The 15,531-nt window shown below is 40.0% G+C and overlaps 1 protein-coding gene across 1 annotated transcript in view; it reads right to left on the reverse strand.

The window, feature by feature from the left end:
• The window catches only part of GLRA1 (glycine receptor alpha 1), a 78,224-nt gene extending 63,781 nt beyond the window's left edge, over positions 1–14,443 (reverse strand). Inside the window, exon 1 of the mRNA XM_051978750.1 lies at positions 14,388–14,443. Coding sequence (XP_051834710.1) covers positions 14,388–14,443 — 56 coding nt within the window. The remainder of the gene's footprint in view (positions 1–14,387) is intronic.
• Between the last annotated feature and the right edge of the window lie 1,088 nt (positions 14,444–15,531).

Here is a 15,531-nt window from a genome sequence, read left to right on the forward strand (position 1 = left end):
TGAAATGAGAAGAACCAGGAGATCATTATGCCCAGTAACAGCAGTGTTATAATCATGATAAACTATGACAGGATTGTCTAATATGATCAATAAAAAAATCCAAGATAATTCCAAAGAATTCAAGATGAAAAAATGCCATCTATCTCCAGAGAGAGTGAAACCTGAGTACAAACTAAAATATAATTTTCTCGCTTTGTTTATCTTTTTTGCTTTTTTTGGTGATATGGCTAATATGAAACTGTATTTTGCATGATTTCACATATATAATTGATATAATATTGTTTTCTTTCTCAGTGGGATGGAGGAAGGAATCTGGAACTCAAAATTTTAAAAGAAAAGAATGTTAAAAATAAATAATACATATAAAAAACAAAAGAGGGATAATAATACATATACTCTCCATTCCACTAGAGTTTTTGCAGGATAAGTATTTTCTAAATGTCAAAACCCTATAGATATGTGAATTCTTCTTCTTTTTGCAGTTTAGAAGACCTTTGCTTCTGTATCACCTTTCCTTTTCTGGGATTTAGATTATTAATTCCTGTGTAAAATTAAATTAAATCCTGTGAAATAGGTAATTAATTCCTGTGTAAAATAAAGATGTTGGACTAGATGATCTCTAAGGTCCCTTTCAGATCTAGATTCTATGATACCATCATTCTTGTTCTACCCTCAGAATATTTCTGGGAGCAAAAGGTAGCATTATTGTCATTTTAAAGAGGAATGAAATGATATAATAGGAAATCTGGGGAGCTCACTTCATGCTGTCATTAATTAGGGAAACAATGGAGTGAAGGGATCTTTGGCAGAAGACCTCATGAGATAGCTTCATCCCATTACCCACAAACACACTATCTTCCTCCCACTCTCAAACTCTACAAATTTCTTTCCTTTCCCACCAGACATCTGATACCTACCTCATTCACGGGGAAGAACACTCAGTGAGAGATTCCAAGCCAGATATAACCAGTCTCTGCTTAGTGCAACATTTGGTCCCTAGACACTTGACTTTCATGTATTTCTCTCTTATCATTATGATTTCTCCCCATTATTTATAGTCTCCATGCTTTCTTTCTCCAAAGACCCAAGTCATTGTTTACAAGCATGCACTTTTCAAGAAAAATTTATTTGGTAAACAAGCAAATGAAAACCCAAGACTCTGTGCCTGGGAGGTAATGAGAGCCACTGACTGGCTTGACAGCTTCGTGAAGTGCATTCTGATTAGGCATTAGACTTGCTGGGGATTGTTTCTATCCTAATATACTAGGATAACTGTGGCTGACCAAGAGGTTTATTCAGAATTGCACTAAGTGTCTCAAACTCAACAATAAGGTCAAAGAGTCAGTTCAGTAGTTGAAACACTAGACTAGGCATTGGAAGATCTAAGAGGGGTCCTCAAACACCCCACGCGGGCCAGATGCAGCAGCTGAGGACGATTATCCCCCTCACCCAGGGCCATGAAGTTTCTTTATTTAAAGGCCCACAAAACAAAGTTTTTGTTTTTACTATAGTCCGACCCTCCAACAATCTGAGGGACAGTGAACTGGCCCCCTATTTAAAAAGTTTGAGGACCCCTGCATCTTAGAACATAAAGGGTCAAAGATAGGAGGAACTTTAGCACAAAAAATATCAGATATAAGGATCTTTGGAAGAGAGAACAGAGAAAATTAACACTGAATTATGCCATCGAAGATGGAACAGAGTTTTAAATTTGAAAGGGTCTTTGGATTTGATTTAGTGCAACTCCCTCATTTTAGTTGTGCAAAGTGAGGCTTAAGTTGGAAGAAATTCAAGGGTACATGCAGGTGAATTTTATACTTAGGACATGAACCCATATATTTCAACATTTTATTCAATGAATGTCTTACTATGTCATGTTGCTCTTTGCTCCTCCATACATAACTCATGACTTGTAGTCCAAGGAAACCAATAGAGACACAAAGCCTTATCTAGGACCATCAGGGGGCAATTTAGATCCTGGACATGATTTTCAACAACCAATTTCAATTAAGGTGCATTAGAGGGAAATACAAGGATGAGGGAAGAGGTGAATTCCCATTTAGCATTTCAGAACTTCAAAGTCTTCTAGTCAACAGCCTCATTTTAGAGCTAAGGAAACTGAGACGCAGAAAGTGGAATGGATTTGATTGGTCAAATCCAATGTCAAATAGTTATTTGTAGGAAATTAACTTGATTTACATCAGTTTAGCACTTTTCAGCTCACATTTCCACTGTTTTCCCCTTAGTAGTAGCCTACTCTCATGACAGATATTTCTATGCCAAAGGCAACATTAAGCTAAGTTAGCCCTCCACTTGACACCAATTTACATTCGTTCTATTCTTTTAGTCTCATAGAATTATTTTTCCTACGGAACAGAATAATTGATCAACTTCTACTGCCAATTTTAATACTGACATTTTGTGGCAAATGCCTCTTCAAAGAAGCCATTCTGTGATAAATCAGCATACACATTGAGGAGAAAGTGACATACAAATCTTTATGTATCTAAATGAGATTTATAGGGGAATGTTCTAAACAGCCAACTGAGGACTCAGGAGGGCTAGACATGGTGGTAGGACAAATTTCCAAGTCTGCATCTAATAGAGTTCTTTGGGGATTAGTGGTTGTGGGAGAATTAGAAGCCCATAAAAAAATAAATTCTCAGCTTTCCCCTATCGTACAGGAAAGGTCCTACTCTCTAATGTAAAATAGTCAGTTTTCTCTGTTCTTAAAAATTCTAACATGAAAACTGATAGGAAAATAGGGTGTCATCTTATTTCTATACTTTAGAATCTCAAAGCATTATAATTCAACTCTTGTTGACTTGACTTGACAGGGTTAAAGCAAGAAAATGGAAAGGAGCAAAGTGTGACTCATTCCCATGGCTGACTTTGGACTTGTTCTCATAGAGATAGGAGTCTCTTTTTCATGGCCTTGGCTGGACTTTGGAGATTATCTCAGAGCACAAAGGCTTACTTCTTTGCAAGGTAATTATGAGTTTATTCGAAGAACAAAGGTGCCAGATTTTGTTATTTGATACATGATTCTGTATTTCTGACTTAACCCCTCTCCCAAGGTAGTTTTCAGATGCTTTAGCATACTGTGGGTATGGCAAGCAGGCTAACATGCACTCAGACACTTTTTTCAGTACTTCATACATTGAACTGCCTTGAATGTGTGAGATGATTCAACATGCCAAGGGATTTAGAATAGGCTCTCCCACATAAGTCCAAGTGAATGTTTTTAAGGCTAACTCTCCTCAAAGTATGAATCACATGGACACATTCTTTGTTACATTAATCTCAAACCCTCTTCAACCTCTGGGTGTGCTTGTGCCTCTGCTTTATCCCCACTAAATACAAATTTTTGGAGGGTCAGAGCCACGATGTTAAAATACTCACAGTTTTGTCGCCACTATCCCTACATCCTGGAATTGAATCACGGGAGGACACTGGGGACTCACATTCACTTAGTCCTAGCACCAGCAGAATGTGGCAGCTTCCACTAGTCTTACTACCTGCTCTATTCAATTTCCTTCAGGCTCCCTGGCTTGGAGTTATGCAGAAATTGGTGGGGATTCGTGCCTACTCACAGGCCAACAAATTAATGGAGGAATCTTTGCTTGGACACCCACAAACACACACACCATTTTGTATTTTCCCAATCTTTCTACAGTCATTCTTTTTCTTTAGCTCATATTACTAATCGCCCCTAGCCCAATACTGATTCTCCACACACATTTCATCCTCCATAGCTCTCAATGTCCTACATTCCAGAAAACTAAGGAAGGGATGGTTTCTAAATACGCTTCCTCCACTCATTACTTATGTCAGGAGAATATCCTCACCCTTCTTTCTGGCCCAGTGTCACAATCACACTGAAATTGAGCAATCCACTTCACCTTGGAGCCACAGTCATTTCCCATTCAAATGCCTTATTTTGGCTTATTTATTGAAGGCAGAAACTCCCTCAATTCTCTTTAGGTGGCAAGAGATTGAGTACATCATGAATACTTCTGTGCCACTGCCCAGAACATTGAATTCCTTTTAATATTTTGCTTGTTCTTAATCCTTTTTTAGAGCAATGCTTTGGAGTAGTCCTGTGCCTGGTATCAGGAAAATTTGGATTAAAATGCTTCCTCTGATACTTACAAGCTGTATGATTCCAGACAAGATACTTCCCTTCTTTGACTCCTGCCCTGTTTCTTCATCTGTAAAATGGGGAGATAATACCTAGGGTACCTACATCACTGGAGTGTTGTGAAACTCAAATGAGATAATGCATGCAAATCACAGAATCTCAGAGCTGGAAAGGAATCTCAGAGTCTATCTGCAAATTTTAAAGTACTTATAAAAGTGTTGGTTTTAAAAATGATTATTTGGCCTTCCCTGAATTCTTTTCCTGTCTCTTCTGAGCTACCACCCACTTCAGTCAATCTGAGATCTATTGAAGATCTCAGTGTAGAAAGGCCAAGATCTCCCATTTCATCCAAGGCCATTTCCAGTCATCTTGATCTATATCTGTCTCTTGGACCCCAGATGGCTCTGGAGGGGAAAGTGAGGCAGGTGACCTTGCATCGCCCTCCCTCACTTAAATCCAATTAATTTGCATGTCATGGTATCATCTTCCTGATGTCATGTTCTTTTTTGAAAATGAAGGACAAACAACAATTACAAGCTTTGTGAGCTACCATCTTCATAATCTCGAGTTGTGTTTTTTCCTTAATAGATATAGACTTTCCAGACTTTTTTTCTTGTTCAATTCAATTTGCAGCAATCATTTTTTCTCTTCCTATTATTCTATAATTATTTTATGAAATTATAATAATTTTTTTACTGTTCTTCAGCAGTTTCTTTTCTAGGATGTTGAGGATTGCCAACAAGCGTCCCCAGCTTACCTAGGTGATTCTTCTTAGCCCAGATGTATATGGAATCACTTGATATTCTAAAGTACCATCTTCCTGGTGTCTCCCTTGGGGCCCACTGGCTGATGAATCATTCTTTTCCACCCCTCATCTCAGAACCTCATCCTGGACATTGACAATATTTTCCTTCTGATGATTTGATACTTGAGCTCTTGATGCTATAAGAGGAACCATAGGTAATATCTTTGTTTTACCTTTTGGAAGCTGGCCTAGAGTAATAATATGTTCCAGATCCCTCATTAATAGAGTGATGGATTGTCTTCATCAAGAAGCTAAAAACTCCCTAGGAGTTAGGTATTTCACTGTTAATCCTTTCCTCATCTCCTCCATCCCTGTTTTACACTAGTGGCCATTTCCATCACTGCCATTTCCTATCCAAAGGAAATCATGAGCACCCTTCAATTTAAGCATACAGAAATTGCCTTTTCTAATTCTGACAGTGATGTGCAGGCTTCAGAAGATCCATAGAATCTTGTTCAATGGTTTCAATAGATAAGTAGATGATGTTTCTCCCTTTTTAAAAGGTTTATTCTCCTCCAATACTCTCCTTTGATGGAGTTTGGGATTCACCAGTTATGACCAGAAGTGTTTGGAAGTCCCAGTGAAGATGACTCATAGAATCACATAATCTCAGAGCTGGAAAGGACCACAGAGATCATGTAATTCAACTCTTACCTGAGTGATAATCCCCTCTGTAATATATCCTTTAAGTGTTTGAGCTTCCACTTAAGTACTTCTAGGGATGGGGAACTCATTATTTCCCAAAATGACTTATTACAGTTTTGAACAACTCTAATTTTTAGGAAGTTAAAAAAATAAATTGAGTCAAAATTTGCTTCTTTTAAACTTCCCTGCATTGCTCTAACTGCAGCTTAGTATTTAGCAGAACAAGTCTAATCCCTTTTCCAAGTGATAATCCTTTTAAATTTCTACTAAGTGGTCACCTCCTTCCCCAAATCTCCTCTCTAGACTAAGCTTCTTCCACTGATCCTTGTATGGAATAGATACTGCCTTGGTTTACTACACAGTCTGGTCATTTTTTTTTTTTTTGGTTGTAATTTAGCTTGTCAATTTTTTTTTCCTGAAATGTATTGTCCAGAACTGAAGGCAGTCTTCTAGTAGAGTTTGAAAGTAGCATGGTACAAAGGACTATCAGCCTCCTTTCCCCAAATACTGTGCCTCTCTCAATGCAATAAAATTTCTTGAGTAATCTAATAGGACCGTCTTGATAAGCAGTAATTAAGGGATGATGGCTTTTTCTTTATATGAAAAAAATTTTTTCTCCGTGGTACAGGAAGATTTGAGACTATACTTTTATTTATTGGGAAAGTTGCAAAGGAAATTCCTATGGAAGAATGGGTTTGGATAACTTTGGAGGGCTCCTCTAAACTTATTATTCTATGATCTTTTTTGCTAGAAACAAAACTTCAACCAGATCTTCTGGTGATGGAATCTGGAGGAGAATCAATTGTATCACTTTCCCTTCAGAAGAATTATTCTTTAATGTGTATCTATAGTATCATGAAATATAGATCCAGAAGGAACCATAGAGAAAATTTAGTCTAATTTCCTCTTTTTTTACAAATGGAAAAATGGGCCAAGAGAGATGAAATGACTTTCTTAAAGTCACATAGAAAACACATCTAGGATTTGAGACCAGACTGATTATAAATCTTGTACACGTTTCCTTAATGATGACTTTCTTTTTAGGAATATCATTAGTGACAAGTGAGATACTATAGATCCTTTTAGATCCTATATGGAAAGAATACTATAATGGCCCCCAATTACTGAATGCTTCTCCCTCCTAATCTGGCTTTTATAAAACCTGTGTGTGAACCATAATTGTTTTTTTTTTTTTTAGTATATCCATCTATTCATCCATCCATCTTCTTATCTATTCATTCATACATCAGTCCATTTATCCATCTATCCAGTTTCTTCTCTGGTCTGATTTCCACAATTTGGCCTATATTCAGATACAAAATAAATTCTTACTCAATCCTTTTTACCCTCTCCCTGCTTCTTTTCTGAAAAACAAACAAAAAAACCGCAACAGCCTGCAGGAGTTGTTACAGGTGTAGCTGGAGGCTGAGGTGGGAGAGAGATGAAAGAAAAGAGAGGGAAAGAGTTGAAGAAATTAGAAATGCAGACCTAGCTAGACAGAGTTGATATCCAATTTACTGTTACCCTTATATACTTGTCCCAGAAATTGCCAGCAGGAGAGAGATAATGGTCCAATGGTCAGACCAGCTTTGATAAATTATGGAGTAAACCTTCTAGGGAAGGCACAGTCACATGAATAGAGGTGTTACACCTACTCATTGGTATTATAGTAGCTGCATTAATTAAAAGAAAGAAATTGTGTTCATCAGATACTGCTTTTAGGGAAAAGGGGGGGGTATAGAAATCAGCCAATGAGCAATGCCACGGTGCAGCTCTGGAATGGCTGGCACTTGCTGCGCTGATTGGGGTTCATGTACAATCGTGACTATGAAATCTGGGGAGAGGAAGGAAGAGGGAGAGAGAGGGATCCTGAGATCAGACAGCATTATTTAGACAATACAGATCTCTAAAAGTCCAAGAAGCATGTGTACTAATAACTATTTGACTTGTATAGAAATGTAATAATAATATTAATAGGTGTAAATTCTGCACTCCCCTTTTTTCCCTTTCTAGATTCCTTTTCTAGATTCTCCCAAGGCAAGAACTTTAGAGTTTGTCTCTTTGTGTTTTCAAAAAATTGAAAAAATGAATAATTTTCTACACTTGGTGTGGTCAAAAGACCAAGGGAGTTGAGCAGGAAACTCATTTTTCTTTAGCTCTTTATTGTTCACAAAATGCTCTTCATAATAGCCCTGTGAGGCAAGGAGGAAGGGAGGACCAGTATTATCACTCGAATTATGGCCTAGGAAACTGACTTTTGGGGAGGAGAGCTGACTTATTCAAGGTCATGCAGTCAGTATGTGATAGAATAGAGACTTAGACACAATCTTCTGACTCTACATCTGATTCTCTTTCCATTATATCAGACTGCCATACATCTGATAAGCTGATTTTGGAAGTTCAGCTTCCTCATCAGAACAAAAGGGGTAATAATTCCTGCTCTGTCTATCGGCCAGCTGATGAAGTTCTATTGTGCAGATAAAATGAGATAACATAGGGAAGATGCTTTGTAACTGTATGGAACTATATCAATATTTGTCATCATTAACATGGTGGTATAATCATTATTTTTGGAGGAATTGTGTGCAAAATAGGATTTTATAAGTCAGTCAGGAGGCTCCTGGCAATGGGGCCTCCTTTCTTTGGACTGTGAGGCCCAAGCTGGGTGGACAGAGTGACGGGGGTCATGGAGAAGAATAGGGCCTGAGATGCGTAGTGACACTGCTTTTGTAAGCCAGCTGGCTTGGCTAAAGAAAGGCTCCCGTGGCCAGTGTCAAACCTCAGATTAATGACTGGCAGTGACTCCCGTTAAAACGGCAAACTCATTGAGCTTCTGACACTGAATAATATCTGAATTCAAAGACTGAGAGTGGTAATCTAATTGGACTGAATTAGCTTCAGGAGAACCAGACAATATCAACTTTAGAAGACCACAATAAGAGCCTTTATAGGGAGTTTCAAAAGCTTTGGGGCCCTCGACCCCATGAAGGGGCTTTCATCCCAAAGCTTGGCAGCACAGCTGAATAAAGAACTATCCTTTGCTATTTCCCAGCCCTCAATCCCCCATGTTTGGATTATCCACCAAGGGCAGCTTTCGTCATGAATCTGGGAGCTGCCCTGGTGGTGCAGCTTCTCAATTGTGTGGACTTCGGCAGAAGACTGCTGTTAGATGTGCAGGGAAGCCCTTGGTTATGGGTGTGGGGAATCCAGCACAAACTGACGCAGTGCCGTTCTCTATGCCCTTTTCTAATTGGGACTTGGATTGGCCAGTATGCTGTTGTGTCTGAAATTTCTTATAAAAGCCTGAGATCCCCCTTGTTTTCCAGTTGGTATTTCTTGATTTCTCATGCCTAAGTACCAACCTGCTCCAACCGCAAAATGGTATTTTTGACCTGGATTTGAATTCTTGCCTCTGATCATCCCAATATGGCCTCAGGCAAGTCACTTAACTCTTTGGGCCTCAGTTTCTTCCTCTGAATAATAAAGGATTTGGATCATCTAAAGTACCATTTGATTTTAAATCCTATAAGCCCATGGTTTTTATAGCAAAGGAGAACAGCAATAGTAATAACACTCTCATTTCAATAGTACATTATGATCACATATTCTTATTAATAAGCATTACTATTATTCAATAATAACTGACATTTATATATTGATTTCTTTTTTTTACAAAGGGATTGACGTCTATTATCTTATTTGATACACACAACTAGCGCTATATTGTAGGCAGAATAAGTATAATTTTTTCACATTTTAAAAATGAGGAAAATTAAAAGTGGAAAGACATGGCTGAGATCCCAAAATGTAATAAATAGGGGATCCAGGACTTAAATCCTCATCCTCTGATTCCAAACTCAGTGCCCTTTCCATTGTGTCAAGATGGTAGTTTTTAAAATTTACCTTCCTCAAAACAACTTCAGGAGCAAATTAGGGAAGAATATTGTTATCCCCATTTTACAGGTGAAGAAATTGAGACCCAAGAGAGGAAAAAATGCTTACTCAAGTTCACAAAGCTGGTCATTGGAAATGCTGGGCCTATACTCCACATATCCCCTCTAAACAGATTTCCTGATTTTTAGGCCAGTGATATTTCCAATTCCTGAATGCTATGCAACCTTGAAGAGTTCTTTTGAGACTTCCCCCAGCCCAGGAGGCAGTCCATCCATCTCGAAAATCATCCTAGCTCCTGCCAGCTGATGAAGGAAATAAAGCTAATGACGCCCGCATCAATGCAATGATGTTGCAGGGCGCTTGCGCAAGCCACCTGATGGGGAGCTCTGCGGGCATCTCTGTTCTGAGGGAAATGATTTTTAGTGCACCTTTAATGCATCTGCATCCCCCTTTCAAACTACCAGGGCTCTTTGAGGGCCAATAGTATGACATTTTCTTCCTTTGATATTTCCCCTTAACCTTCTCTATGCCTAGCATGGTGTGGGTGCACACAGCAAGAATTCAAAAGCTTGGTGAATGTTAAAAAGTGAAAGAATGTGGAATCTTTCTGAAATGGAGTCAGGAGAACCATTGGGAAAAAATCAATTCTGAGTTTTCTTAACCAAGAACCTATACTCATAGAAGTAGATTTTGTAGAATGTCAGAGCTGAAGGGACCATGTCCAACTCTCTTATTTTACAGAGGAGTTAATTGAGTTTCAGAGAGGGCGTATGACTTATCCAAGTACACATAGCTAATTATTGGAAGAGTCAGGCCTTAAACAATTTCCTTGAGTTTCAAGTGGCATTTTTCACTACATCAGGATACTGCTAACATCTCTTTTTATGGACAAGGTAAAATTGATTTCCTAAAATCTTTCCTTCTCTGAACCATGACAAAAGTCACACTAAGGTGGGGTGACACCCTCTCATCTCTAACCAACATCAACCTTCAAAATGAGTATGGATTATTTATTAGATGAAAAATGACTTAAAAACGGAGTAAGCTCTTTTTCAAGAGGTACCCTGAAAATATCAGATATGATATCTTTTTTACCCTTCATATAGTTTAAGCCATAACTGTCCCTGTATGAGTTCATCAAGCCAGGGATGCTATTTGTAGGTCAAACTGAATATTATACTCAAGAAGGAACTTTGAAGGAAAGTCTTTCTCAACCTGACCAATCCTTTTTCAGTAGTCCTGTGACCATGGCTCAGTGGGACCAAAATATATTAAGCAGGGCTAAAGGAAGAATGCAGCTTCATTGGGGGAAAGAAACAAGTTGATCACTAGTCAGTGGGAAGGAACCCAGAAAGTGAAAGAGAATTTGCCTTCTATAGCTTAGAGAATCTGAGTTGGAAAGGACGTTAGAACATAGAACATAAAATAGTGTTCAGATGACTTTAAATCAAGACACTGCCAGAGTTAGAAGGGATCTGAGAATATAGAATGCCAGGCCTGGAAGGGACCTTAGAACATAGACCCTAGAACCTCAGAGCCAGAAGGAGGCTTAGAGATAATCCCATTATCTTTGTCCAATCCTATCATTTTATAGATAAAGAAACTGAAGTTCAGGGAGTTTAAGTGAGTTGCCCAAGGTCATGCAGTGAGTCCGCAGAGACAGGATTAGAAACTAGTTTTTTGGGGGTGACATATCCCTTATATCGTCCTGTCATTTGCTGCAATCAGCAAATATCCCTTTTCTCTACACTCCTTTTTTTCAGGCCAGTGAGAGCTTTGTTGTGGAAAACCTAATAGTTCAAGGGGCTGCTGCTTCTAGGGTTTTAATGTCTGTGTGTGTGCATGTGTGTGTGTTTGTGTAATTTATTGGATGTCTTACAGATGAAAGCTTACAAAGTAGTAGATATGAGACTCAGAACATTTTTACCCCTGAGATTTCTTCACAAGGTAAGAAGCTAACATCATTTAATGTCTTCCTTAGGAATTATGTAGTTTACCTGTATGCAATATGGTGCAAATAAGCAAGTATTGGCATGCAGTTTATTTTCCCCCCTATGCTGCCAGTATAAAATCCCACTTTTAAATAAAAATGGTAATATTTATCCCGCTATTTGGCCTAAATCATGAATCTCGATGACCAAGTGCACAGAAGAGAGAGGGAATAATGGGACAAAGGGATGTTACCTCATTATGATCCTTTTTGAAAAATGATTGACATACTTTCCCTAATTTAATTCCTATACCTTCTGTATTATACATGGTAAAGCAATCATTGCTAATCCTAGTTTTTAACACTCACTAATTGTGACCTTGGTGGGGGAGGGGGAATCATTTAACTTCTCTGAGCATCAGTTTTTTCATCTGTAAAATGTGTGTGTGAATTAGACAAATGAATCTCTAAGTTCCATTCTAGATACAGATATTGTCATCTTATAAACTTCTCACCCCTAAAATAAGGTAGATTGTCCAATGTATTAAATGTAGTTTTACTTACCATTCCTCTCCACCCCCACCTTCCACTACACAGAAGCATGAACAAGATGTGGCGTTTCATTCTCCAGGAGCACATGGAATCATATCATTACTCATACACATTGTGTATCACATATCTTAAAGAATGATGGAGGAGAAGGAAGCCGAGCATAGTAAGTCTTTCTGTTACAACCAACAGAATGAGCTGGGTCCTTCCACAATCCTATCAAAACAATTAAAATGCAAATCTTTCTTTTCTGTGGCATGTCTCCCCTTTGTGAAATGCAATGTCTGAGACAGAAATATCAAACACTGCAAAGTGTTCATTAAAAAAAAAGGGAAGATGTGCTCGGTCCTATTAATTTGCTCTTTAATCTCTCTAGTTTAGTCCTACCTCCTGTAAGCCAAAAGGAGAAGCACATTTTTGCATACAAATGTTACCCACTGGCCTACCTCCTCAGCATTTTGCAGTTCTACCACATACTTTAGGGGAGGGAAGATCTGACATCATTAGTTGAGAGGACAAACTGAATGCTTCTTTTAAAGTCATAGAATCATAGTATGTCAGAGCTGTAAGGAACCTTATAGATTATCATGAGGCCAATCTCCTCATTTAGCAGAGTGGGAAATTGAGGTTCAGAGAGGGGTAATGACTTGTCCAAGGTTATACACAGTAAGTTAGTAACAGAGATGGAACTAAAAACCCACATTGCTTGACTCCTCAGCCTAGTCCTCTTCCTGTTGTGCCACACATGCTATTTCACAGGCCCATTTAGCTCCATAATTTCTATTTGTCCCTACTACCCCTTCTGATTAATTTATAAAAGTATCATTGGAAACAGAGGTTGGAACCACAAATCATGGAAAAATTTGAAGTGGTGTTTCATTTTCTCTTACAGTCTGAAGGGAAGAAGACAATGAGAGGGGATACTCTGGTCAGGTGTTGACTTGAGACTGTACAGTTTCAAAGGGGTGGGGGAGAGAGGGAGAGACCTTCATTTAATAAGCCTACCGATTCATAAGCCAAACTGACAGATCATAAGCAGAGTCCTCTGATATTTAATAAAACATCAGTGCTGACAATAACAAGACCCCGACACTTGTTTGTCAGTACTGGGGGAGAATAATATTCATTGGTTCCTTATTAAAAACCCCAACATTGCCTGTTTTTGAAATGACTCTTAATCAACTGCCAGGTTAAGGCACAAGAGGCGAGCAGCCCAAATGAGAAAGATGAATGATCCCTGCGGGTTGAAAGAGAAGAATGATTTTTTTCCAATTCGAGTATATGACATTTATCATCACCCTCTCTAAGCATGGAATGATTCACCCACTTACAACAAGGCTGTCCGTTTCAAGGTTTCCCAGGCAAAGGGTTTGACACTTTTATAACCACTCCTGATCTGAGAGATACAAGTCGGCAGGGCACTGATTTTTAAATTCAGAAGGGGATCTAAATGGGGGGCGGGAAGGGATTCCCCATCTTGTTGACATAATAAATTAAAAATAAAAAGGAACGTAAAATTAATCAATTAGGAATCTTCTGGGATCATAAAATAGAATATGGGGTGGAGGGGCTAAGTATAAAGTTTCAAAATGACAATGTATTTCCTGGCTATTTTAGCTCCTAAATCATGGGTTCTAGATATTTAGAACCAGAAAGAATCTTAAAAGGCAGAACATAAAATACCAGAGTTGTGAAAGGTCTGTAAAGGGTATGTAAAGCAACATAGACTAGAGCAGGAAGGAACTCTAAAATATAAAGAGAATGTTAGAGCCAGAAACTCAGCTCTTTCATTTTATAGAGGAAGTAACTAGGGTTCGATTTTCAAACGTTTGTTCTAAAATATAATAGAACTTATGTGTATAGTTCCAAACACCGGATGCTTCCTAAGCTGCATCACCAATGGGTCTACTCTATAAGCCCTTGTTCATTCTCCTATATCCACCTTCGTCCTCCAAACAGAAACCAAACTAAGGAGCAAATGGAATGTTCTGTGTCCAGCGAGCTCAAGTGCAACCTTCCCCCCCACCACTAGTTGTCCCTCCGTTCCCAGACCGAAGAGAGCTTGGGTTTTCGGCACTGCGGTTAGAGAGAATGCAGTCCTCATTAAACTCAGTAACTCATCCTGCTCCCCCTTAAAGTCCTCAATCGTATGTGAGCCAACATGCAGAAGGAGGTGGGTGAGCTATAGTAAAGGGGCCATAAGACACGGCAAGCGGAACCACTGCTGCCTAAGGGACCGACAGCCCCCAGCTCTTCTTCCCCACACCAATCAGATAGCATGCCCCGAATGCAGAGGTTCTCAGCCCCTAACAGAAAAGGGAGGGGGACTTGGTCAGAGCCCGCCCCCAGTTCGCTCTCCCCACCTCCCCTTCCGCATCCCAGCACTACCGTGGTGTGGTCAGTAGAAAAAAAAAATCGCATACCTGAAGAATACAATCGTCTCCCAAAGGTACAGTCTAAGTGTATTAAAGCTGCACATTTTCCCAGGTCCGATGCTTTTGTAGTCCACGAGTTTTAGGGACAGAAAATATGTTTAGGATTGACACAAAACCAGGTGAATCAAGTGCTGGGACTTTTCCACTGGCGATTAAAAAAAGTACAATCCAGCTGTTGGGGGTGGAACCCCCAAAGGAAAAGGAGGTGAATTTCAGGACCACGGATAGCGCCTGGCTCTCAGTCTTTCAGACCAGGGAGAGAGTATTGCCGTTTAATAAACTCTAGCTTGGTTGATCGCTCCCTGCCGCGGTAGGGTGGAGGGGCTGAGTTGGTGTATTTAGGGGGGACTTGTTTCCTTTTATTGTTCTCCCCCTCCTCCTTTTTCTATTTAAACGGACAGATCCCGGCAAGGTGAAGAAAAAATATTTCTCCTGTGGAGATCAAAAGGTTGGCCTTGGACTGCTGGACCCGGCAAACATCGTGTATTGGGAAAGGCTTTCGGCTCTGGCGCTGGCAAGAGGGTTGGGAAACGAGATGAGTGGCTGGAAGGTGGTTGGCGCTGGGTGTTTGCTTCAGTTAAATCCCAGGGAATGTATCAGGCAGAGTCCGGGAAGGCTCGCTCCCCTACCTCCAGGCTGGCTGCTGTCTGTCGCCTCGCGATTCCTGCTTCTCCGTTCCCCCCACCCCCCCACCCGCCAGATAAGTTATGATCGCTGCAGGGCAGGTGTCCCATCGCTTGGGGCTGGAGACGCGAGAGGGCTCGGGGCAAGTTTCAGTGGTTGGGGGTGCTCCATGGCGGTCCAGTTGGGCAGGAAAGGAGAATTCTTCCAGCAGTCTCTTTCTTTTTTACTTGTCGGCGTTGGCCTCCAGTCTCCCCATCTCCCCCTAAGACAGGACTCCTTCAGTTCCTCGGACTTTCTCGCTGCATTAATTTACTAAACTGGGGGAGGGAGGGGAAAGAGGAGGAATGGGAGGGTGGGGGGAGAAGGGGGAAAACACTCCCTAGTCTCTTCAAACCCACCCACAAGCGGCGCTCATTGGCCTGCGGCTCCGAAAACCTGCTCTCCCCCTCCTACAGACCAATCGCGTGTTAGGCCCCAGGATGCATTAACTCGTGAAGTGCTGGAAGAC

This window comes from Antechinus flavipes, chromosome 2, assembly GCF_016432865.1.
Source record: "Antechinus flavipes isolate AdamAnt ecotype Samford, QLD, Australia chromosome 2, AdamAnt_v2, whole genome shotgun sequence".
Taxonomy (NCBI): domain Eukaryota; kingdom Metazoa; phylum Chordata; class Mammalia; order Dasyuromorphia; family Dasyuridae; genus Antechinus; species Antechinus flavipes.